Source organism: Coregonus clupeaformis, unplaced genomic scaffold, assembly GCF_020615455.1.
Source record: "Coregonus clupeaformis isolate EN_2021a unplaced genomic scaffold, ASM2061545v1 scaf2460, whole genome shotgun sequence".
NCBI classification, from domain to species: domain Eukaryota; kingdom Metazoa; phylum Chordata; class Actinopteri; order Salmoniformes; family Salmonidae; genus Coregonus; species Coregonus clupeaformis.
The window spans coordinates 45,198-70,030 of NW_025535914.1; the positions used below are offsets into that span (position 1 = coordinate 45,198).

General features: G+C 40.6%; 1 protein-coding gene and 3 long non-coding RNA genes across 4 annotated transcripts; all 4 read left to right on the forward strand.

The window, feature by feature from the left end:
• Positions 1-302: 302 nt before the first annotated feature.
• On the forward strand, positions 303-1,371 carry LOC123488750. Its single transcript, XR_006660259.1, has 6 exons — positions 303-337; positions 467-547; positions 668-754; positions 950-1,027; positions 1,158-1,229; positions 1,325-1,371. It is a non-coding gene; the product is annotated as an uncharacterized LOC123488750 (long non-coding RNA).
• Positions 1,372-8,631: 7,260 nt separating this feature from the next.
• LOC121556888 lies at positions 8,632-9,846 on the forward strand. The gene is made up of 5 exons (XR_006660257.1): positions 8,632-8,912; positions 9,140-9,217; positions 9,347-9,427; positions 9,548-9,628; positions 9,809-9,846. It is a non-coding gene; the product is annotated as an uncharacterized LOC121556888 (long non-coding RNA).
• Positions 9,847-9,851: 5 nt separating this feature from the next.
• LOC121564437 lies at positions 9,852-10,920 on the forward strand. Its single transcript, XR_006660258.1, has 6 exons — positions 9,852-9,886; positions 10,016-10,096; positions 10,217-10,303; positions 10,499-10,576; positions 10,707-10,778; positions 10,874-10,920. It is a non-coding gene; the product is annotated as an uncharacterized LOC121564437 (long non-coding RNA).
• A 1,085-nt stretch (positions 10,921-12,005) lies between these two features.
• LOC121556891 lies at positions 12,006-16,874 on the forward strand. Its single transcript, XM_045219545.1, has 8 exons — positions 12,006-12,266; positions 12,532-12,578; positions 15,153-15,222; positions 15,310-15,399; positions 15,873-15,971; positions 16,099-16,182; positions 16,287-16,391; positions 16,616-16,874. The coding sequence occupies exons 1-8, from the start codon at positions 12,006-12,008 to the stop codon at positions 16,748-16,750; spliced, it is 891 nt and encodes a 296-aa protein (XP_045075480.1). The 3' UTR covers positions 16,751-16,874.
• The last annotated feature ends 7,959 nt before the right edge of the window (positions 16,875-24,833 follow it).

Sequence of the window (24,833 nt, forward strand, 5' to 3'; positions counted from 1 at the left end):
TTTCATGAATGAGCAACACATTTTCATCTCTCATGCTGGCACGATGGTATGGGATGAACAGTTTTCTCAGCCTGAAGAGGTAGCCATTCACATGCAGGTACTTTAGACATGTTCTTAACATTTGTAACTCAGACCTGTGTGTTTCAACTACTATCATTGCAGTGGCCTCCTCTTGCAATCCTCCCTATACCAGTCTTTCACTCCTATACTAGTGTATTATTCAAACTGACTCTTAAATGGATCCTGTCTTGTTCCTTAGTATGTGGATGAGGAGGTTCGGCAGCAGCCCTGTCTGGCTTTAATCCCTTGGTCTGGACCTCTGTGGGTTTCAAGCGCTGTAAGTCCATCCATTCTGATACTCTCTGGTCTTTAGACTGGTTTATGTAATTTAAACATAAACATGACGTTTTCTAAAGAACAATATATAAATACATGTCTGTAAACATATTTCCTATTTTTCTAACAGTCTGTAACACTGCAGCCAACATATTACCTTACCCATGCTGGGAGGATGCTGGTGAGAGAGCTGGCAGTGTTAAACACACAGGTATCCATGCAGATTATTAACCAATGCTCATCTGATCTAATAGGGATAATTAACCTTCAGTATCCACTTTGATAGTTGAATACTTTGATGTCTTTAAAGCTGTTCCCTTATTTTTACCAGATTTTCACGATGGAGCAGCCTATTTTCATCTGTTTCACTCCAGCTAGGAGGATGGTATGGGAGGAACTGTCTTCTCAAAATGAACAGGTAGCCATTCATATGCAGGTACCTCATAGGTTTCCTTAACCTTTAAACACAGACCTGTGTAGTTCAACTGCCAATTGTCTTAGAATCTATCTTTGCAGTGGCCTCCTCTTGCGATCCTCCCTATACCAGTCTGTCACTTCTATACCAGTCTCTCATTCAAACTGACTCTTAAATTGATCCTGTCTTTTTCCTTAGTATGTGGATGAGGAGGTTGGGCAGTGGCCCTGTCTGGCTATAATCCCTTGGTCTGGACCCTTGTATGTTCCTGTCTCTGTAAGTCTATTCATTCTGATACTCTCTGGTCTTTAGAGGATATTAAACATTAAACATCAAGTCACTAGTTTTCTATAAAACAATATAATGAACATGTCTGTAAACATATTCCGTCTTCTTCATCTCCAAGCCCAAACCAGTCTACTATCTCACCCGTGCTGGGAGAATTCTGGTGAGAGAGCTGGCAGTGTTAAACACACAGGTAACCATTCACATTATTAACCAAAGCTCATCTGATCTTATAGGGAGAATTTCCTTAATTTGATGGCTTTACCCTATTCCCTCTTCTTTTCACAGACTTCCAAATTGGTTACTGAGGAGCCTACCTTTCACCTCACTGAAGCAGGGAGGCTAGTGCTTGACGAACTGTCAGCACCTTTAGATAGCCATTCACAGGTAGCCATTCACATTATTAGACAGTCATAGAGTATTAGTAATAGTACACATTAACATGTCCTCTATCTCCACAATTGTGTTTTTTATTAATCACAGAGAAACCTCTGAAATTAGGGGATGTCTTTGTTTTTCAGCCAAATAGTGAAGACTCTCGTTTTCCCTATGAGAAGTTGCAGCTGGTTGGGAACTGGGGTTCGTTTCATTTCCATTACTGGAAGATCCATTATGGACGAGTGCAGGTACTTCATACATATTCTTAACACTAATGAACACACCTGTATATTTTAACTCCCATTTGTCTCTGGGGTTTCTTTTGTATGTCTGGCCCTAATTGAAACGTAGGGGAAAGTTGTTATATCACTGCCAGTAATGATAGTCAAAACTGAAATCGCCTGCCAAATGATATAGAAATCTACAGTAAAATATAGAGAAAGGTCTGCAGACTGAAGGCGTTTTTTCTTTTAGCAAAATGAAGAGGACTTGCATCACCTGTGCATTGTGAGGGGAGTGGAGAAACAGCTGTGGTGGAGCAGAGTCATTCAGGAAAAAATCCTGGACCCATGGGTGAGAGATTCTCAACTGATCTTTCATCTCAAATGCACCTGATTTGTGTCAAATGATGCACACAATATAGGGCTACTTATATTTCCTGGATGAAATGTAATGTTTTCCTGTGTCTCTTTTAAAGGGTCTTGTCCAGGTGGTCCTCACCAACAAGGAGCTGACTGGTATTAAGGTACAGTCAAACACTTTTTCACCCCACAAAAATGGGAAGTGGCAAATGTCCATTTACCTGTTTCAATAAATATTGACAGAAAATGAAATGAGACATTTGAATTTCTATCCTCATTTTTAGTTCCTTGGTAGAAGGATCTATGGACTCAGGTCCTGCCTTGTCAAGAGGAGGTCTGAGTTCACCTATTATGAGGATGCCCAGGTATAACTCGTTGTTTCTCTGTGCTAGGATTTATTTCAGTGTTTGGTTGAGGGGTTTTTAATATTGTGGTTTTCAATGTTGGGCTTACAGTGTCACATGTTGTGTGTTAAACAGCAGGTGGATATCTCCACCACAGTGGAGGGGTTCCAGGAGAGGGGGGATGAGATGACGTCGTATCAGTTCTCCACCTCTGACATCATCACCACCCCTCATGAACCGTTCTCTGGCTCCTCTCACCAGTTCCCCCAGGATTCTCCCCCCCCCCCCCCCCCCCTTTCCCTTCCGATTCCCCTCCCAGTCCCCCTCCACCATTCCACTCCACCCAGGACCAGGACCAGACCCCTGACAGCACTCCTCACGTAAAACTCTTTCTACAGTCAATAGCACTTTTTCTTTGTTTTACTGACATTTGTACTTGTGTGTACAGGTGTGTGTCTAAGTGTCATTGTGTTCAAAACACAATGTTTTGGTATCGACAGGTTTGTATTGTCTGTCAAGGGTCAAGTTTTTAGGTCAAGATGAAAGTATTGTTATGATGTCACTGAATGTTTTGTCTGCTTTAGTTGATGTTGCAGGTGAAATGCAGTTTAGTAGAGTTGATGTTAATGTGATGTCTGCTTTAGGAGTTTGTGGAGGAGCAAAATAATGTTGCAGATGTGCCCCAGCTGTGGTGAGTTTGCTTTAATGTGTTCATCTATAGTAAAAACATTTGCTTTGAAATAATCTGCCCAATATTGTACTTATACAGAAGTAGGACCTTAATAACCTTTTACTGCAGTGGGCTAGATCAGGGTCACACAGTGTGTTTCTTAATAGTCTTAAACAAATCTACTTTGAAGCAAAAGTATACATTTCACACATATGGACATGGTCTTAAAAAAAGAAGACACCTTTACCATGTCAGATATAGAGTTGAAACACTTTCTATACGGTACCAGTCAAAAGTTTGGACACACCTACTCATTCCAGGTTTTAAAAAAAATAATAATCTATATTGTAGAACAGGTTTCTTCAATTCCGGTCCTGGAGGGCCGAAACACTTCTGTTTTTTATTTCTACCTGATAGTTAATTGCACTCACCTGGTGTCCCAGGTCTGAATTAGCCCCTGATTAGAAGGAGAGGATGAAAAACAGAGGTGTTTCGGCCCTCCAGGACCGGAATTGAAGAACCCTGTTGTAGAATAATAGTGAATACCTCAAAACTATGAAATAACACATATGGAATCATGTAGTAACAAATAAAGTGTTAAACAAATCAAAAAATTTCACTTTTGAGATTTTTCAAAGTAGCCACCCTTTGCCTTGAGGACAGCTTTCCACACTCATGGCATTCTCTCAACCAGCTTCATGAGGTAGTCACCTGGAATGCATTTCAATTAACAGGTGTGCCTACTTATAAGTTAATTTGTGGAATTTCTTTCCTTCTTAATGCGTTTGAGCCAATCAGTTGTGTTGTGACAAGGTAGGAATGGTATACAGAAGATAGCCCTATTTGGTAAAAGACCAAGTCCATATTATGGCAAGAACAGCTCAAATAAGTAAAGAGAAACGACAGTCCATCATTACTTTAAGACATGAAGGTCAGTCAATCCGGAACATTTCAAGAAATTTTAAAGTTTCTTCAAGTGCAGTCGCAAAAACCATCAAGCACTATGATGAAACTGGCTCTCAGGAGGACCGTCACAGAAAAGGAAGACCCAGAGTTACTTCTGCTGCAGAGGATAAGTTCATTAGAGTTAACTGCACCTCAGATTGCAGCCCAAATAAATGCTTCACAAAGTTCAAGTAACAGACAAATCTCAACATCAACTGTTCAGAGGAGACTGCGTGAATCAGGCCTTCATGGTCGAATTGCTGCAAAGAAACCACTACTAAAGGACACCAATAAGAAGAAGAGACTTGCTTGGGCCAAGAAATACGAGCAATGGACATTAGACCGGTAGAAATCTGTCCTTTGGTCTGATTAGTCCAAATGTGAGATTTTTTGGTTCCAACCGCCGTGTCTTTGTGAGACGCAGAGTTGGTGAACGGATGATCTCCGCATGAATAGTTCCCACTGTGAAGCATGGAGGAGGAGGTGTGATGGTGTGGGGGTGCTTTGCTGGTGACACTGTCTTTGATTTATTTAGAATTCAAGGCACACTTAACCAGCATGGCTACCACAGCATTCTGCAGCGATACGCCATCCCATATGGTTTGCGCTTAGTGGGATTATCATTTGTTTTTCAACAGGACAATGACCCAACACACCTCCAGGCTCTGTAAGGGCTATTTGACCAAGATGGAGGGTGATGGAGTGCTGCATCAGATGACCTGGCCTCCACAATCACCCGACCTCAACCCAATTGAGATGGTTTGGGATGAGTTGGAGCGCAGAGTGAAGGAAAAGCAGCCAATAAGTGCACAGCATATGTGGGAACTCCTTCAAGACTGTTGGAAAAGCATTCCATGTGAAGCTGGTTGAGAGCATGCCAAGAGTGTGCAAAGCTGTCATCAAGGCAAAGGGTGGCTACTTTGAAGAATCTAAAATCTAAAATATATTTTGATTTGTTTAACACTTTTTTGGTTAGTACATGATTCCATATGTGTTATTTCATAGTTTTGATGTCTTCACTGTTATTCTACAATGTAGAAAATAGTAAAAATAAGGAAAAACCCTTGAATGAGTAGGTGTGTCCAAACGTTGACTGGTACTGTACATCACAGAAGACTGAAATATAACAAAACCGTTTGACATAGAAAAACCAGATTTTCTGCATTAAAAAAAATCATTTTGATTAACTATGAAATTATGAAAAAGATTAATATCATTACACCCATGAGGCCACTCGAGGGCGAGTTGGTCATTTGACTGCAGGAAAGGGTCTACTTTAAACCAGTGTGCTACAGCAGGGAAATAATCCTGCAGCAACAGCAAATATGAATTATTATGTGGATTATAATTTTCATTTTTGTAGGGGTTGATACATTTTTTGGGCAAATCAGTCTGACATTTCAAAGTGAAAATTACAAACTTTAAAAGCCTTTTTAAAACTAAAATACACTATAAGTTTAATTTCCTGCCGTGCAGGAAAATTCTCAGCAACAAAAGAGTGATCAAATGAAGGTCCTACATTGGTATGGTCTGTCTGAATCCTGCAGTTGTAACATAGGCTAACATAAGAGGATATCTTCATATCATGGCATTGATGTATGCTTTATCTCCTTATGTTGCACATGTGTTACTAAACATTTATATTTACAGGAGTTACTTTGGAAACCAAGGGACAACCAACTTCTCTCTGAGGCTGGCCGGTATCCGACATGCTATGGAGGTGTGAAATTGTGAATTTAGCACCTTTTGTATTTCATTTGATGAACATTTCTGGACTATTTGTAAATGTATTGTCTTGTTCTCACAGGCTCTGACATCCTCAGACAGTACCTCCCTTAATTACCTCACCCACGCTGGGAGGATGGTGTTGAGCGGATTGTCCAAGCTCAACCAGCAGGTAACCATTCACATAATTGTACAGAGTTCATCAGACCAGATATACAGTATAGTTCCCACATAGATGTCATTTCAACGTCTAGTTTTGAGTTACATTTGGTTGAGTTGTCAACTAATGTGAATTCAATGTGAAATCAACAAAAACATTGACCATGTCATTGGATTTAGGTTAAAAGTTAGGTGAAAAAAAGATTAAATTCCCTTACGTTGATGACTTTTTTCAAATCCAATCAGTTTTCCACGTTGCTTTAACATCATCACATTACATTTTTTTGTTAAAATGACATAGAAACTACGTTGATACAACAAGTCTTTGCCCAGTGGGTTACCTTTAGGCAACAGTGATTCATAGGTTTTAGTTGAAAAGTTCCAATGTCTTACAAGCAAAACAATCAGAGACCCTCTGAATTACAGACCTGAATCTTTGATTTTATGATCTAAGTTTAAGGAATTGTATGATTGTTTTGTTTTGAGGATGTGAGGCAGTTTCAGCAGGCCTACGACCTCCTGGTGAACTTCATTAATGAGCCAGCAAACAGGGGAGCGACTAGAGCAAGAGATGGCTCTTGTAGGAGTAGGTTTACATGCAAGTTTGAGCGTTAGCTGCAGGCACAGTCTGCTCATCCAACATCTACTCAATGAGACTTTCTAAAGTGCTTGTCAATGAAGATTATGAAATTAGCGTATTTGTTTGACTTCAGATCGACCGCATCAACTTCGTGGATGTATTTTATGAATTCGTTCTACTAAGCCTTCTAGAAGGAAAAACATCTCTTCCTACATCTGTAAGTGGCCCTAAGAATGTAAACATCCTGTTGTTTATCTATCCTATCCACACTGTTGTATCAAGCCTGTAGACACTCACTCATGTCCCCTGTTCCTTCTCCAGAGGCCTGGTAGCTTCTTTTATCTGCTCATGGAAGTGATAAAGAGGATTCACCCTCCTGGAGGAGCCTGGACAGAGGCTGCTTGGAACTTCTACCTCCTCATTAAGGTACATTTCTCTCTCTCTCTCTCTCTCTCTCTCTCTCTCTCTCTCTCTCTCTCTCTCTCTCTCTCTCTCTCTCTCTCTCTCTCTCTCTCTCTCTCTCTCTCTCTCTCTCTCTCTCTCTATATATATATATATATATCCTGAGCTGTGTGTGATGGTTTGTTCATCATTATCTTTGTGGTTGGTCATTAAATAATAGTTGATGATGTGTCTGTTGTCGTCAGGGCCAGATGAAGGCGTGGCTGGACTCCATCTTCAACCTCGATGAGTCCATCTATGAAAGCCCACAGAGGCTCTCGGGGCAGGTGATGGGGAATCTAGAAATGCAGGTTGAGTTCCTCCTGTCCAGCCTGGATTAAGGGTCCCAAACTGAGCTGAGGATCACTAACACAAAATAAAGTTTTTTGCATTTAAACATTATCTGTCAATCGTAAACTAACTTTACATAATGTGTGGGGGAGAGTGGGGTAAGTTGAGCCATTTTTTACATTCAGTATCACTCCATCAAGGGAAATATAGTATTCTTTCTAACAAAGATATCTACATATATTTCAACTTGCCATTGGCTCAACCATTGGCTCAACTTACCCCAAGGCAAACATTTTGACTTTATTAGCCCACACAGCTATAATGATGCACTTTCATGCCAGGTTTAGGACCTCATATTAAAGCTTATAGAGACCCCAACTGATGTATAGAACAATCTTTACATTATCTACTTTGGTTTAGGTACAAGCATAATGAAACCTCTAACACAATAAATTAATTTGACTTGGTGAAAATCTGTTTTTTGGACCTTACTTGCTTACCACTTTTTCTATGTGGTTTCTTTCTTCATAATAATAATATGCCATTTAGCAGACGCTTTTATCCAAAGCGACTTACAGTCATGTGTGCATACATTTTTACGTATGGGTGGTCCCGGGGATCAAACCCACTACCCTGGCGTTACAAGCGCCATGCTCTACCAATTGAGCTACAGAGGACCCATGAAATGAAATGATGACCACACAAGAAGTAGATTAATGAAACTGGTTACAATTGACAGCGTCACCCATAATTCACCAAATGATATTGGCTCTGATGTGGACAAGGAGGAGAGGGCAGATGTGGCTTCAAAGGAGAACTCCTGTAGAAACTGTAGACACTGCATTATGCTATTTGGATACCCGAGCAGACAAGGTGAAAAATCTGTCGATGTGTCATTGAGCAAGGCACTTACCTCTAATTTGCTCTAGGGGCGCCGTACTACTATGGCTGACCCTGTAAAACAACACATTTCACTGTCTGCCCCTATCCGCTGTATGTGACAATAAAACATGGTTAATTGTATTTATTTCACTCCCTGAGCACATCGATTAAGGCAGCCCCCCGCACCTCTCTGATTCAGAGGGGTTGGGTTAAATGCGGAAGACACATTTCGGTTGAATGCATTCAGTTGTGCAACTGACTAGTTATCCCCCTTTCCCTTCCCAGTAACTCTAACAACTCTAACTTTACCAGGGCCAATAGTTATATGGTCAAAAGGCTCTGGTCAATAGTAGTTCACTAAATAGGGAATATGGTGCCATTTAGGACTCAAATAATGACATTTACGTCATTTCGCAGACGCTCTTATCCAGAGCGACTTACATTATATATTTTTTCATACCCCCTGTGGGAATAGAACCCACAACCCTGGCGTTGCAAACACCATCCTCTATCAACTGAGCTACATCCCATAATGACATAATGATGGCTAGCAAAGCCCAGAGGAGATTTGATATGTTTTACAGTGTAGCCCTAGATGCTATGGAATTCCACTATTAACAACAACAAACGATCATGCTCCTCTGAAACCAAACCTTTGCTTTAGGTTTAATTGAACATATTGGTACATTATGCAGACACATAAATACAATGTGATATCACACAATATAAAATACAAATAAAATATAAGATCGGCCTAACTACATGGACAGATGTCTGGTGTCTTGCAGTATTTCTTAAACTTAGAGAAAATAATCCTTTATTGTTTATTCATAAAGATCATGAGCCCACCCTGGACCAGGAGGACCCAGTCCTTGTTCAGGTAATAATGTAGGCCTATCAATAGTCTGATTACCGGTCTGTTTCTACTCTCTTGCTAATTCCATCGTGGCAATATGATATTTGCATAACAATCCAATAAGGTTGTGGGCAGAAAGCTGAAACAGACTGGCACCCAGGCTATAACAATACTGCTTCTGTAGCAGGATTGGTTCAATAACAATCTGACATTCAAACTGTAATTTTACTCACTCGAAAATTGATCCTTAGTTTGTAGATGAGGAGGTTCGGCAGCGGCCCTGTCTGGCTTTAATCCCTTGGTCTGGACCTCTGTGGGTTTCAAGCGCTGTAAGTCCATCCATTCTGATACTCTCTGGTCTTTAGACTGGTTTATGTAATTTAAACATAAACATGATGTTTTCTAAAGAACAATATATAAATACATGTCTGTAAACATATTTCCTGTTTTTCTAATAGTCTGTAACACTGCAGCCAACTTATTACCTTACCCATGCTGGGAGGATGCTGGTGAGAGAGCTGGCAGTGTTAAACCCACAGGTAACCATGCAGATTATTGGACAAAGCTAATCTGATCTAATAGGCAGGATTACCTTCAGTATCCACTATGGTAGTGGGATACTTTGATGTCCTTAAACCTATTCCCTAATTTTCTTACAGATTTTCATGAATGAGCAACACATTTTCATCTCTCATGCTGGCACGATGGTATGGGATGAACAGTTTTCTCAGCCTGAAGAGGTAGCCATTCACATGCAGGTACTTTAGACATGTTCTTAACATTTGTAACTCAGACCTGTGTGTTTCAACTACTATCATTGCAGTGGCCTCCTCTTGCAATCCTCCCTATACCAGTCTTTCACTCCTATACTAGTGTATTATTCAAACTGACTCTTAAATGGATCCTGTCTTGTTCCTTAGTATGTGGATGAGGAGGTTCGGCAGCAGCCCTGTCTGGCTTTAATCCCTTGGTCTGGACCTCTGTGGGTTTCAAGCGCTGTAAGTCCATCCATTCTGATACTCTCTGGTCTTTAGACTGGTTTATGTAATTTAAACATAAACATGACGTTTTCTAAAGAACAATATATAAATACATGTCTGTAAACATATTTCCTATTTTTCTAACAGTCTGTAACACTGCAGCCAACATATTACCTTACCCATGCTGGGAGGATGCTGGTGAGAGAGCTGGCAGTGTTAAACACACAGGTATCCATGCAGATTATTAACCAATGCTCATCTGATCTAATAGGGATAATTAACCTTCAGTATCCACTTTGATAGTTGAATACTTTGATGTCTTTAAAGCTGTTCCCTTATTTTTACCAGATTTTCACGATGGAGCAGCCTATTTTCATCTGTTTCACTCCAGCTAGGAGGATGGTATGGGAGGAACTGTCTTCTCAAAATGAACAGGTAGCCATTCATATGCAGGTACCTCATAGGTTTCCTTAACCTTTAAACACAGACCTGTGTAGTTCAACTGCCAATTGTCTTAGAATCTATCTTTGCAGTGGCCTCCTCTTGCGATCCTCCCTATACCAGTCTGTCACTTCTATACCAGTCTCTCATTCAAACTGACTCTTAAATTGATCCTGTCTTTTTCCTTAGTATGTGGATGAGGAGGTTGGGCAGTGGCCCTGTCTGGCTATAATCCCTTGGTCTGGACCCTTGTATGTTCCTGTCTCTGTAAGTCTATTCATTCTGATACTCTCTGGTCTTTAGAGGATATTAAACATTAAACATCAAGTCACTAGTTTTCTATAAAACAATATAATGAACATGTCTGTAAACATATTCCGTCTTCTTCATCTCCAAGCCCAAACCAGTCTACTATCTCACCCGTGCTGGGAGAATTCTGGTGAGAGAGCTGGCAGTGTTAAACACACAGGTAACCATTCACATTATTAACCAAAGCTCATCTGATCTTATAGGGAGAATTTCCTTAATTTGATGGCTTTACCCTATTCCCTCTTCTTTTCACAGACTTCCAAATTGGTTACTGAGGAGCCTACCTTTCACCTCACTGAAGCAGGGAGGCTAGTGCTTGACGAACTGTCAGCACCTTTAGATAGCCATTCACAGGTAGCCATTCACATTATTAGACAGTCATAGAGTATTAGTAATAGTACACATTAACATGTCCTCTATCTCCACAATTGTGTTTTTTATTAATCACAGAGAAACCTCTGAAATTAGGGGATGTCTTTGTTTTTCAGCCAAATAGTGAAGACTCTCGTTTTCCCTATGAGAAGTTGCAGCTGGTTGGGAACTGGGGTTCGTTTCATTTCCATTACTGGAAGATCCATTATGGACGAGTGCAGGTACTTCATACATATTCTTAACACTAATGAACACACCTGTATATTTTAACTCCCATTTGTCTCTGGGGTTTCTTTTGTATGTCTGGCCCTAATTGAAACGTAGGGGAAAGTTGTTATATCACTGCCAGTAATGATAGTCAAAACTGAAATCGCCTGCCAAATGATATAGAAATCTACAGTAAAATATAGAGAAAGGTCTGCAGACTGAAGGCGTTTTTTCTTTTAGCAAAATGAAGAGGACTTGCATCACCTGTGCATTGTGAGGGGAGTGGAGAAACAGCTGTGGTGGAGCAGAGTCATTCAGGAAAAAATCCTGGACCCATGGGTGAGAGATTCTCAACTGATCTTTCATCTCAAATGCACCTGATTTGTGTCAAATGATGCACACAATATAGGGCTACTTATATTTCCTGGATGAAATGTAATGTTTTCCTGTGTCTCTTTTAAAGGGTCTTGTCCAGGTGGTCCTCACCAACAAGGAGCTGACTGGTATTAAGGTACAGTCAAACACTTTTTCACCCCACAAAAATGGGAAGTGGCAAATGTCCATTTACCTGTTTCAATAAATATTGACAGAAAATGAAATGAGACATTTGAATTTCTATCCTCATTTTTAGTTCCTTGGTAGAAGGATCTATGGACTCAGGTCCTGCCTTGTCAAGAGGAGGTCTGAGTTCACCTATTATGAGGATGCCCAGGTATAACTCGTTGTTTCTCTGTGCTAGGATTTATTTCAGTGTTTGGTTGAGGGGTTTTTAATATTGTGGTTTTCAATGTTGGGCTTACAGTGTCACATGTTGTGTGTTAAACAGCAGGTGGATATCTCCACCACAGTGGAGGGGTTCCAGGAGAGGGGGGATGAGATGACGTCGTATCAGTTCTCCACCTCTGACATCATCACCACCCCTCATGAACCGTTCTCTGGCTCCTCTCACCAGTTCCCCCAGGATTCTCCCCCTCCCCCTCCCCCTTTCCCTTCCGATTCCCCTCCCAGTCCCCCTCCACCATTCCACTCCACCCAGGACCAGGACCAGACCCCTGACAGCACTCCTCACGTAAAACTCTTTCTACAGTCAATAGCACTTTTTTCTTTGTTTTACTGACATTTGTACTTGTGTGTACAGGTGTGTGTCTAAGTGTCATTGTGTTCAAAACACAATGTTTTGGTATCGACAGGTTTGTATTGTCTGTCAAGGGTCAAGTTTTTAGGTCAAGATGAAAGTATTGTTATGATGTCACTGAATGTTTTGTCTGCTTTAGTTGATGTTGCAGGTGAAATGCAGTTTAGTAGAGTTGATGTTAATGTGATGTCTGCTTTAGGAGTTTGTGGAGGAGCAAAATAATGTTGCAGATGTGCCCCAGCTGTGGTGAGTTTGCTTTAATGTGTTCATCTATAGTAAAAACATTTGCTTTGAAATAATCTGCCCAATATTGTACTTATACAGAAGTAGGACCTTAATAACCTTTTACTGCAGTGGGCTAGATCAGGGTCACACAGTGTGTTTCTTAATAGTCTTAAACAAATCTACTTTGAAGCAAAAGTATACATTTCACACATATGGACATGGTCTTAAAAAAGAAGACACCTTTACCATGTCAGATATAGAGTTGAAACACTTTCTATACGGTACCAGTCAAAAGTTTGGACACACCTACTCATTCCAGGTTTTAAAAAAAAATAATAATCTATATTGTAGAACAGGTTTCTTCAATTCCGGTCCTGGAGGGCCGAAACACTTCTGTTTTTTATTTCTACCTGGTAGTTAATTGCACTCACCTGGTGTCCCAGGTCTGAATTAGCCCCTGATTAGAAGGAGAGGATGAAAAACAGAGGTGTTTCGGCCCTCCAGGACCGGAATTGAAGAACCCTGTTGTAGAATAATAGTGAATACCTCAAAACTATGAAATAACACATATGGAATCATGTAGTAACAAATAAAGTGTTAAACAAATCAAAAAATTTCACTTTTGAGATTTTTCAAAGTAGCCACCCTTTGCCTTGAGGACAGCTTTCCACACTCATGGCATTCTCTCAACCAGCTTCATGAGGTAGTCACCTGGAATGCATTTCAATTAACAGGTGTGCCTACTTATAAGTTAATTTGTGGAATTTCTTTCCTTCTTAATGCGTTTGAGCCAATCAGTTGTGTTGTGACAAGGTAGGAATGGTATACAGAAGATAGCCCTATTTGGTAAAAGACCAAGTCCATATTATGGCAAGAACAGCTCAAATAAGTAAAGAGAAACGACAGTCCATCATTACTTTAAGACATGAAGGTCAGTCAATCCGGAACATTTCAAGAAATTTTAAAGTTTCTTCAAGTGCAGTCGCAAAAACCATCAAGCACTATGATGAAACTGGCTCTCAGGAGGACCGTCACAGAAAAGGAAGACCCAGAGTTACTTCTGCTGCAGAGGATAAGTTCATTAGAGTTAACTGCACCTCAGATTGCAGCCCAAATAAATGCTTCACAAAGTTCAAGTAACAGACAAATCTCAACATCAACTGTTCAGAGGAGACTGCGTGAATCAGGCCTTCATGGTCGAATTGCTGCAAAGAAACCACTACTAAAGGACACCAATAAGAAGAAGAGACTTGCTTGGGCCAAGAAATACGAGCAATGGACATTAGACCGGTAGAAATCTGTCCTTTGGTCTGATTAGTCCAAATGTGAGATTTTTTGGTTCCAACCGCCGTGTCTTTGTGAGACGCAGAGTTGGTGAACGGATGATCTCCGCATGAATAGTTCCCACTGTGAAGCATGGAGGAGGAGGTGTGATGGTGTGGGGGTGCTTTGCTGGTGACACTGTCTTTGATTTATTTAGAATTCAAGGCACACTTAACCAGCATGGCTACCACAGCATTCTGCAGCGATACGCCATCCCATATGGTTTGCGCTTAGTGGGATTATCATTTGTTTTTCAACAGGACAATGACCCAACACACCTCCAGGCTCTGTAAGGGCTATTTGACCAAGATGGAGGGTGATGGAGTGCTGCATCAGATGACCTGGCCTCCACAATCACCCGACCTCAACCCAATTGAGATGGTTTGGGATGAGTTGGAGCGCAGAGTGAAGGAAAAGCAGCCAATAAGTGCACAGCATATGTGGGAACTCCTTCAAGACTGTTGGAAAAGCATTCCATGTGAAGCTGGTTGAGAGCATGCCAAGAGTGTGCAAAGCTGTCATCAAGGCAAAGGGTGGCTACTTTGAAGAATCTAAAATCTAAAATATATATTGATTTGTTTAACACTTTTTTGGTTAGTACATGATTCCATATGTGTTATTTCATAGTTTTGATGTCTTCACTGTTATTCTACAATGTAGAAAATAGTAAAAATAAGGAAAAACCCTTGAATGAGTAGGTGTGTCCAAACGTTGACTGGTACTGTACATCACAGAAGACTGAAATATAACAAAACCGTTTGACATAGAAAAACCAGATTTTCTGCATTTAAAAAAATCATTTTGATTAACTATGAAATTATGAAAAAGATTAATATCATTACACCCATGAGGCCACTCGAGGGCGAGTTGGTCATTTGACTGCAGGAAAGGGTCTACTTTAAACCAGTGTGCTACAGCAGGGAAATAATCCTGCAGCAACAGCAAATATGAATTATTATGTGGATTATAATTTTCATTTTTGTAGGGGTTGATACATTTTTTGGGCAAATCAGTCTGACATTTCAAAGTGAAAATTACAAACTTTAAAAGCCTTTTTAAAACTAAAATACACTATAAGTTTAATTTCCTGCCGTGCAGGAAAATTCTCAGCAACAAAAGAGTGATCAAATGAAGGTCCTACATTGGTATGGTCTGTCTGAATCCTGCAGTTGTAACATAGGCTAACATAAGAGGATATCTTCATATCATGGCATTGATGTATGCTTTATCTCCTTATGTTGCACATGTGTTACTAAACATTTATATTTACAGGAGTTACTTTGGAAACCAAGGGACAACCAACTTCTCTCTGAGGCTGGCCGGTATCCGACATGCTATGGAGGTGTGAAATTGTGAATTTAGCACCTTTTGTATTTCATTTGATGAACATTTCTGGACTATTTGTAAATGTATTGTCTTGTTCTCACAGGCTCTGACATCCTCAGACAGTACCTCCCTTAATTACCTCACCCACGCTGGGAGGATGGTGTTGAGCGGATTGTCCAAGCTCAACCAGCAGGTAACCATTCACATAATTGTACAGAGTTCATCAGACCAGATATACAGTATAGTTCCCACATAGATGTCATTTCAACGTCTAGTTTTGAGTTACATTTGGTTGAGTTGTCAACTAATGTGAATTCAATGTGAAATCAACAAAAACATTGACCATGTCATTGGATTTAGGTTAAAAGTTAGGTGAAAAAAAGACTAAATTCCCTTACGTTGATGACTTTTTTCAAATCCAATCAGTTTTCCACGTTGCTTTAACATCATCACATTACATTTTTTTGTTAAAATGACATAGAAACTACGTTGATACAACAAGTCTTTGCCCAGTGGGTTACCTTTAGGCAACAGTGATTCATAGGTTTTAGTTGAAAAGTTCCAATGTCTTACAAGCAAAACAATCAGAGACCCTCTGAATTACAGACCTGAATCTTTGATTTTATGATCTAAGTTTAAGGAATTGTATGATTGTTTTGTTTTGAGGATGTGAGGCAGTTTCAGCAGGCCTACGACCTCCTGGTGAACTTCATTAATGAGCCAGCAAACAGGGAGCGACTAGAGCAAGAGATGGCTCTTGTAGGAGTAGGTTTACATGCAAGTTTGAGCGTTAGCTGCAGGCACAGTCTGCTCATCCAACATCTACTCAATGAGACTTTCTAAAGTGCTTGTCAATGAAGATTATGCAATTAGCGTATTTGTTTGACTTCAGATCGACCGCATCAACTTCGTGGATGTATTTTATGAATTCGTTCTACTAAGCCTTCTAGAAGGAAAAACATCTCTTCCTACATCTGTAAGTGGCCCTAAGAATGTAAACATCCTGTTGTTTATCTATCCTATCCACACTGTTGTATCAAGCCTGTAGACACTCACTCATGTCCCCTGTTCCTTCTCCAGAGGCCTGGTAGCTTCTTTTATCTGCTCATGGAAGTGATAAAGAGGATTCACCCTCCTGGAGGAGCCTGGACAGAGGCTGCTTGGAACTTCTACCTCCTCATTAAGGTACATTTCTCTCTCTCTCTCTCTCTCTTCTCTCTCTCTCTCTCTCTCTCTCTCTCTCTCTCTCTCTCTCTCTCTCTCTCTCTCTCTCTCTCTCTCTCTCTCTCTCTCTCTATATATATATATATATATATATATATATCCTGAGCTGTGTGTGATGGTTTGTTCATCATTATCTTTGTGGTTGGTCATTAAATAATAGTTGATGATGTGTCTGTTGTCGTCAGGGCCAGATGAAGGCGTGGCTGGACTCCATCTTCAACCTCGATGAGTCCATCTATGAAAGCCCACAGAGGCTCTCGGGGCAGGTGATGGGGAATCTAGAAATGCAGGTTGAGTTCCTCCTGTCCAGCCTGGATTAAGGGTCCCAAACTGAGCTGAGGATCACTAACACAAAATAAAGTTTTTTGCATTTAAACATTATCTGTCAATCGTAAACTAACTTTACATAATGTGTGGGGGAGAGTGGGGTAAGTTGAGCCATTTTTTACATTCAGTATCACTCCGTCAAGGGAAATATAGTATTCTTTCTAACAAAGATATCTACATATATTTCAACTTGCCATTGGCTCAACCATTGGCTCAACTTACCCCAAGGCAAACATTTTGACTTTATTAGCCCACACAGCTATAATGATGCACTTTCATGCCAGGTTTAGGACCTCATATTAAAGCTTATAGAGACCCCAACTGATGTATAGAACAATCTTTACATTATCTACTTTGGTTTAGGTACAAGCATAATGAAACCTCTAACACAATAAATTAATTTGACTTGGTGAAAATCTGTTTTTTGGACCTTACTTGCTTACCACTTTTTCTATGTGGTTTCTTTCTTCATAATAATAATATGCCATTTAGCAGACGCTTTTATCCAAAGCGACTTACAGTCATGTGTGCATACATTTTTACGTATGGGTGGTCCCGGGGATCAAACCCACTACCCTGGCGTTACAAGCGCCATGCTCTACCAATTGAGCTACAGAGGACCCATGAAATGAAATGATGACCACACAAGAAGTAGATTAATGAAACTGGTTACAATTGACAGCGTCACCCATAATTCACCAAATGATATTGGCTCTGATGTGGACAAGGAGGAGAGGGCAGATGTGGCTTCAAAGGAGAACTCCTGTAGAAACTGTAGACACTGCATTATGCTATTTGGATACCCGAGCAGACAAGGTGAAAAATCTGTCGATGTGTCATTGAGCAAGGCACTTACCTCTAATTTGCTCTAGGGGCGCCGTACTACTATGGCTGACCCTGTAAAACAACACATTTCACTGTCTGCCCCTATCCGCTGTATGTGACAATAAAACATGGTTAATTGTATTTATTTCACTCCCTGAGCACATCGATTAAGGCAGCCCCCCCGCACCTCTCTGATTCAGAGGGGTTGGGTTAAATGCGGAAGACACATTTCGGTTGAATGCATTCAGTTGTGCAACTGACTAGTTATCCCCCCTTTCCCTTCCCAGTAACTCTAACAACAGTCCTGATGATTCCTCAATGCAGGTGCAACCGCTTGTCTCCCTCTAATGGTCATACACTACTATTACATGTTCTCATCTGCAGCTGGCCAATTTGATCTTTGCTGTTTTCCCCTCTGTGTCTCCCTGCTCCCGACCATTTTTAGAGGCGCCAAGAGCCATGGCATTTACAGTCAGCTGTTTAGGGATGATTTAGCCTCGCTGGAAGGTAGAATTTCAAGCAATGCAATTTACCATCCATTGTATTTTTTGTTTACTGCATTCATATTGTATATTATGTATGTTGACCGTGTAAATTCCTCTGTCTGTATTCTGTCTGTATATTTGTCTATTGCTGGGTATGAGTAAATGTACTTGGTGAATAAGTACATTCTGATTCTGACGGTGAAATGATGGTGAAATGTATGTCAAGTGAAAGCATCCAATGGCCTATTACTCTTCTCTCACTGCTTTCCGACCTCCCTCTGAGATTCGAGGGTGAAAACGGATTATCACTATCTCTATCTGAGAAACGTTCTATTGTAGGATAAAAAAAATTCATGTAGCCTATAAAACATTTAAAACCCTGCAACATAATTGAATATATCAGTATTGTCAGATCAGTGGTTAACCTAACCCCAGGGAAGGGAGAAAGGAAGCAAGGAGGAAGGGATGCAATTGTAGGTGAGATTGGAAAAGATGGCGGAGGCGGAGGATGAAGTGGATTGTGAATCTAATGGCGGTAGAATCAAGGAGGATTGGAGTCTTTTTCAAAAAAATGGAAAATGGAGTAAAGTAGGGTACAGTGATGAGAACGTCCCTTTATATCTTGTAGGAGGAAGGTTTGTTAATGAGGAGCAGCTTATCCAAATACCAATCTTGAAGAATCCATTTGAGCTATCCAAACTGGTGGAGAGAGTGATGGGTAAAGTGAAGGATGTGAGGGTCATGAGAGGCGGGTTTGTTTCGATTCTTTGTACTTCTGCGGATCAGAAGGAACGTGTGTTGCGGCTCATCCCGATTTGAAAAGTTTGACGTGTCGTGTGTGTCTCTTCGGAACAGGGCACCCCTCAAGGGGGTAATATCTGGCGTCTCGTGGGAAGTCGATGTTAAAGAGATGAAAAATATTCCTGGAGTGATTGATGCACGTCGGATGAATCGAGTGGTGAATGATGAAAAAGTGAAGAGTTTATTTGTTCTTTTGTTTTTTGATATGGAGTCTTTTCCTACTCAAGTGCAGTTGGGGTATATAAACTACAAAGTCAGAGCATTTATCCCAAGACCAATGCAGTGTGATCACTGTAAAGCTTTTGGTCATGTGTCAAGGGTTTGCAGAAGGGAGAAACCGAGATGTCCAAGTTGTGGAAAATATCATTTAATGTGTTATAAAAGTGATGAAAAAAGTGAAATGTTACAATTGTGGTGGGAACCATGAAGCCACGGTGAAAGAAAATGAGGAGGCCAAAGTTAGGGTTGTACAGAGCATTTCCTATGCAGCAGCGGTTAAAAGGGTTGAGGGTTTGAATGGTGCTCCTGAAGAGTCCATGGTGGTGGATAGGCCTTCAATGCAAGCTGCAGGGTTTGCCTTTCACCAAGATGATCCTGACATTTTAAAGGTTAAAAATGTGGACTTTGTGGCCTTTATCGCAATGGTGATTAATGGCACTACCAAGGGGGAGAAAATATAGAAATCATTGTGGTTGCGGCAATTTAATCCTCCAGAAACTACAGAACAAATAATGCAACAAATATTGTGGTTAAATTCAAATATACTAATTGACAAAAAACCTTTATTTTTTGACAGAATGTATAAAAAAGGTATAATCTTCGTAAATGATATCATCGGTAGGACTGGTGGAGTTATGTCGCACATGCAGCTAACAAAAACATATGGAAATGTCTGCTCTACCCAAAATTACAACCAAATAATTGCAGCCTTACCGCAAAAGTGGAAGAGGAAAGTGGAAGGGGGAGAAAGTAAGGAACTTGTCTGTCGGCCTTGCATTAAAGAACATAATTGGTTAAGGAAAACTGTGATAAATAAAAAAGAATATCAGTTTCACTTAAGGACCAAAGGATTGACAGCCGTCCCATATAGATTGCAAAATAGTTGGGAAGAGATTTTTGACGTACCGATCCCATGGCATAGTGTTTATGAACTGACACGCAAAACGACACCGGATTCAAAAATTAGAATCTTTCAATTTAAATTATTATATAATATTCTTGCTACCAATAGAATGTTATTTATATGGGGAATACAATCTTCCCAGCTCTGCAGATTTTGCTGTGAAGAGACAGAATCATTAGATCATTTGTTTTGGTTCTGTCCATTTGTAGCTTGTTTTTGGACACATGTCCAGGAATGGCTAAAGGATTGCAATATTTACCTGGAGCTAACCTTGCAGATAGCATTACTGGGTGATCTGAAAAGTCATAGTCAATCGATAAATAATATAAAAATACTTTTAGCAAAAATGTTTATTTTTAATTCACAATCTGTAGAAGCAATGAGAATAGTTTATGGACATAGTTTAGAGACTTGTCCCAAAGCCACTCCTGCATTTCCTTGGCTGTGTGCTTAGGGTCGTGCCCAGTCTGAGGTCCTGAGTGCTCTGGAGAAGGTTTTCATCAAGGATCCCTCAGTACTTTGTTCCGTTCATCTTTGCCTCGATCCTGACTAGTCTCCTAGTCCCTGCTGCTGAAAAACATCCCCACAGCATGATGCTGCCATCACCATGCTTCACCGTAGGGATGGTGCCAGGTTTCCTCCAGATGTGACGCTTGGCATTCAGGCCGAAGAGTTAAATCTTGGTTTCATCAGACCAGAGAATCTTGTTTCTCATGGTCTGAGAGTCTTTAGGTGCCTTTTGGCAAACTCCAAGCGGGCAGTCATGTGCCTTTTACTGAGGAGTGGCTTCCGTCTGGCCACTCTACCATAAAGACCTGATTGGTGGAGTGCTGCAGAGATGGTTTACCTTCTGGAAGGTTCTCCCATCTCCACAGAGGAACTCTAGAGCTCAGTCAGAGTGACCATCGGGTTCTTGGTCACCTCCCTGACCAAGACGCTTCTCCCCTGATTGCTCAGTTTGGCCGGGCGGCCAGCTCTTAGGAAGAGTCTTGGTGGTTCCAAACTTCTTCCATTTAAGAATGATGGATGCCACTGTGTTCTTGGGGACCTTCAATGCTGCAGAAATATTTTAGTACCCTTGCTCTGACATGCACTGTCAACTGTGGGACCTTATATAGACAGGTGTGTGCCTTTCCAAATCATGTCCAATCAATTGAATTTACCACAGGTGGACTCCAATCAAGTTGTAGAAACATCTCAAGGATGATCAATGGAAACATGATGCACCTGAGCTCAGTTTCGAGTCTCATAGCAAAAGGTCTGAATACTTATGTAAATAAGGTATTTCTGTTTTATATTTTTAATACATTTGAAAAAAATTCTAAAAAACCTGTTTTCGCTTTGTCGTTATGGGGTATTGTGTGTAGATTGATTAGGATTTTTTTATTTAATCCATTTTAGAATAAGGCTGTAACGTAACAAAATGTGGAAAAAGTCTAGGGGTCTGAATACTTTCCGAAGGCATTGTATGTATGGTCACTTCTATCCAAGTTTCCTAACAGTCTTCCAAAATGCCTCTACGCGTATTTGAAGATTTTTCACACACACACACACACACGCACACACACACACACACACACAATTTTGTTACTTTGAATTCACGATTAAACATAATTTAAACAAAATGCACCGATATATCTGGATGATACTAGTACATTGTGTCCAAACTCAAATGGCAAAGTGTTTACATTGATACGTTATCATACTAGCTATACATACTCACACTTTCATACTCACATTCACACATGAACCCCACCTTCAACAGGTCTGATCACATACAAGGTCCCTGGTTTGGCCTCATCTCCCTCACACTGGAGAGGCAATTGAGTAGTCTACTTCCTTACATTAAACTAGGCATAGCTCCGGTGCTGATGTGCTCTCCAATTCTTGCCCTCCCACTGTTTATTCTCTACCTTTGTCTCTCTTGCACCTTATCTCTCTCTATTTTATCTGTTTCTATGTAGCCTATCTTCCTTGGTCATGCATGTCTGTGATAGAGACAGAGATAAGATTTTATGGGAGAGAACCCTGTTCTTAGACTTAAACCAGTACTGTAGAACATAACGTGTATATAATAAGTATAGTATTAATGGCAGTGTAGCCTAGGTTGCCTCTGGCTATGTCAGAGGGAATGTTTCTGTACTTGTATCAGTAAATTTTAGGCTACTAACATAGACCTAACTATTATTGTAAATGTGTGTGTTTACCTTTTGTTATAATAACCTATTTTCAATACAAATGATAGGACTGACTGAAAAACTGACTTTATAGGCTCGGTTGTAATTAATTACATTTGAAAGCCCACAACAGCATTGCTGTTAGATAGCTCCATGTATTTAGTTACCTGTACGAAATTAATAATACCCTAAAACTTTTATTAGCTGTATTGCTAGCTTTATTCAAAATAGCACAACATACCTGCCAGGCTACAAGTCCACTCTCCCGCGCTGCCTCTCTTTACGCGAAAAATCGTCATGCAGACTTCATGGAGATTCCGCGCACTGGATAATTAATACTGAGGTATTAATTTGTGACACCTTACTAGGCTAAAAACTGCGTTTACTCGTTCATTCGTGTCCGTCAACCACTGAAAGCATAAATGTGCCAAACTTTGTCTGCCTCTTCTTATCCATTTGGTGGAATTTCAACCAGGCTCTGTCTTCTCTGCTTCCCACCTCTCCTTATGCACTTCTCAAATCTCACTCCCTCTCAGTCTCACAACAAGAGGATCATGGTGGTGTCTCGTTTCCCTTAGCAACCAGTTGCTATAGTAATATTCCTAGGTAATTCAAAGTGTTATAGTATGTTGATGATGACAATGAAGAGTCCAGATGAACGACCAAAATAGTTAGATTAGACTGGTTATTAAATCAAACACATTCATTTTACAATTATAGACCCCTAACCTCAGAAGAAACGTCTCTTATAAACATCTGTGTGCAGTTGCAGGTGGTAGCCTACTCAAAAATAGAGAGAAAATTCAGGAAAAAATATTAAATCCACTTTTTGCACAGTGCAAGGAGGTTCCTCATCATCTTAGCTGCTGCAAGTCTCGTATTTCCCAACATCTTTGCAGAAACTAGTCGTTTCTATGAGAAGCGTCTGTGGCCACTTGTAGAAGTAGCCTAAATGACATCACACAGTGTGACCAAAACAAAGATCTACACAAATGCAAGAGGCATTTCTCACTCAATACAAAAAGTGGATTTAATATTGTTAGGCTATACTGGCTTTGCACTGTGTGCTGGAGAGATGTACCGTTTAAAAGACTTATGTGTGCAGGTTTTGCTGTTATTTGCTGTGGGATAGGAGTCCGTTCTAAAATTCTAAATTTGTTTGCGCTGGTAACAACGCAAACAGGGGGGAGTGTCTATAACTATTGAAGAATAGAATGAAGGAATAAGGCCAAGGAAAATGTATACAAATTAGGACATTGCGAATCTATGGAAGCCCTCTAACGAGGCGATCATTAGGATGGGCCGAAAAATCCTAAAAGCACGTTAGGTGAATTTAGGTAAGTCCCGGGGACTTTGGGTTGTGGTATATATATTCGGTTGCAAGTTACCGCTCAACTTATAGTTGACGAAGTATATGATTGATGTAACCGCTCATCGAATGTCCTCGAACTCGTGGTAGCAGAAATTTAGGAACAATGGAAATATACGGCGCAATGGAGGTAGCATACTGCCTTAGGGGTCCATAGGAATGGGAAAAGCCTCTTAAACTGTATGTGTATGTGTGTAGAAGAGAGTAGGATTTGTGTTCGATGTTTTATGTTGGTTTGTGAGTTCTGTTAAGTGTTACTGTTTGTCTATGGGGGGAAAGAGAGGAAGTACAGCGGGACTGTCTACTTTCTGTTGTCTAGCTGGGAGAGAGCCTGGAGAGAGCTCCCTCCACTCTGAAATCGCACTGGTGAATGTCCTACGCATGCGTGTGATTTTGTGGGTTTGGAGTTACGTGGAGCGAATGTGCCGCTCCTCTGCCTGCACTGAGTTGCTGGGAGACGCAGACTCGGAGCAGACAGGGAGTGGGGGAGATTTGAACACGAATATAATGTTCTGTTTGTTAAATTGGCTGTTGCTTAATGATGAAACTATTTGTTGAGATCTATTGAATTGATAAATGAGAGAGATATGTTGACGGATTAAAAATAAAAAAAATGATTAAATAAAAAAATAAAATAAAATGTTATTGAGCTATTTATACTATTCCTGAGTAAGTTGTTTGCTTATTTCTTAGAGCGAATGTGAACAGAGGGGTATTGGTATTGAATGGTTGAAATAACCCAGTGAGTGCATAAACTACTAAATTATTGTCTGTTTCTTTGTTCTTCTGTGATATGAGAGACGATAAGAAGGAGGAGACAGAGAGAGAGAGGAAGTGCTAACGAGTGCATCATTTTACATTTTTTACATTTTAGTAATTTAGCAGACGCTCTTATCCAGAGCGACTTACAGTTAGTGAATATATATATTTTTTTATACTGGCCCCCCGTGGGAAACGAACCCACAACCCTGGCGTTGCAAACGCCATGCTCTATTAACTGAGCTACATCCCTGCCGGCCATTCCCTCCCCTACCCTGGACGACGCTGGGCCAATTGTGCGCCGCCCATGAGTCTCCCGGTCGCGGCTGGCTGCGACAGAGCCTGGATTCGAACCAGGATCTCTAGTGGCACAGTTAGCACTGCGATGCAGTGCCTTAGACCACTGCGCCATGCGACAGAGTGTGCTGCAACGGATCAAGTCAAATCAAGGCTAGTACTGTTCTATTCACAAAACGTACCTTCCCATAGAGGATATTTTGGGTGCCTAGCATATTTGATGTTATGACAATTTAACAA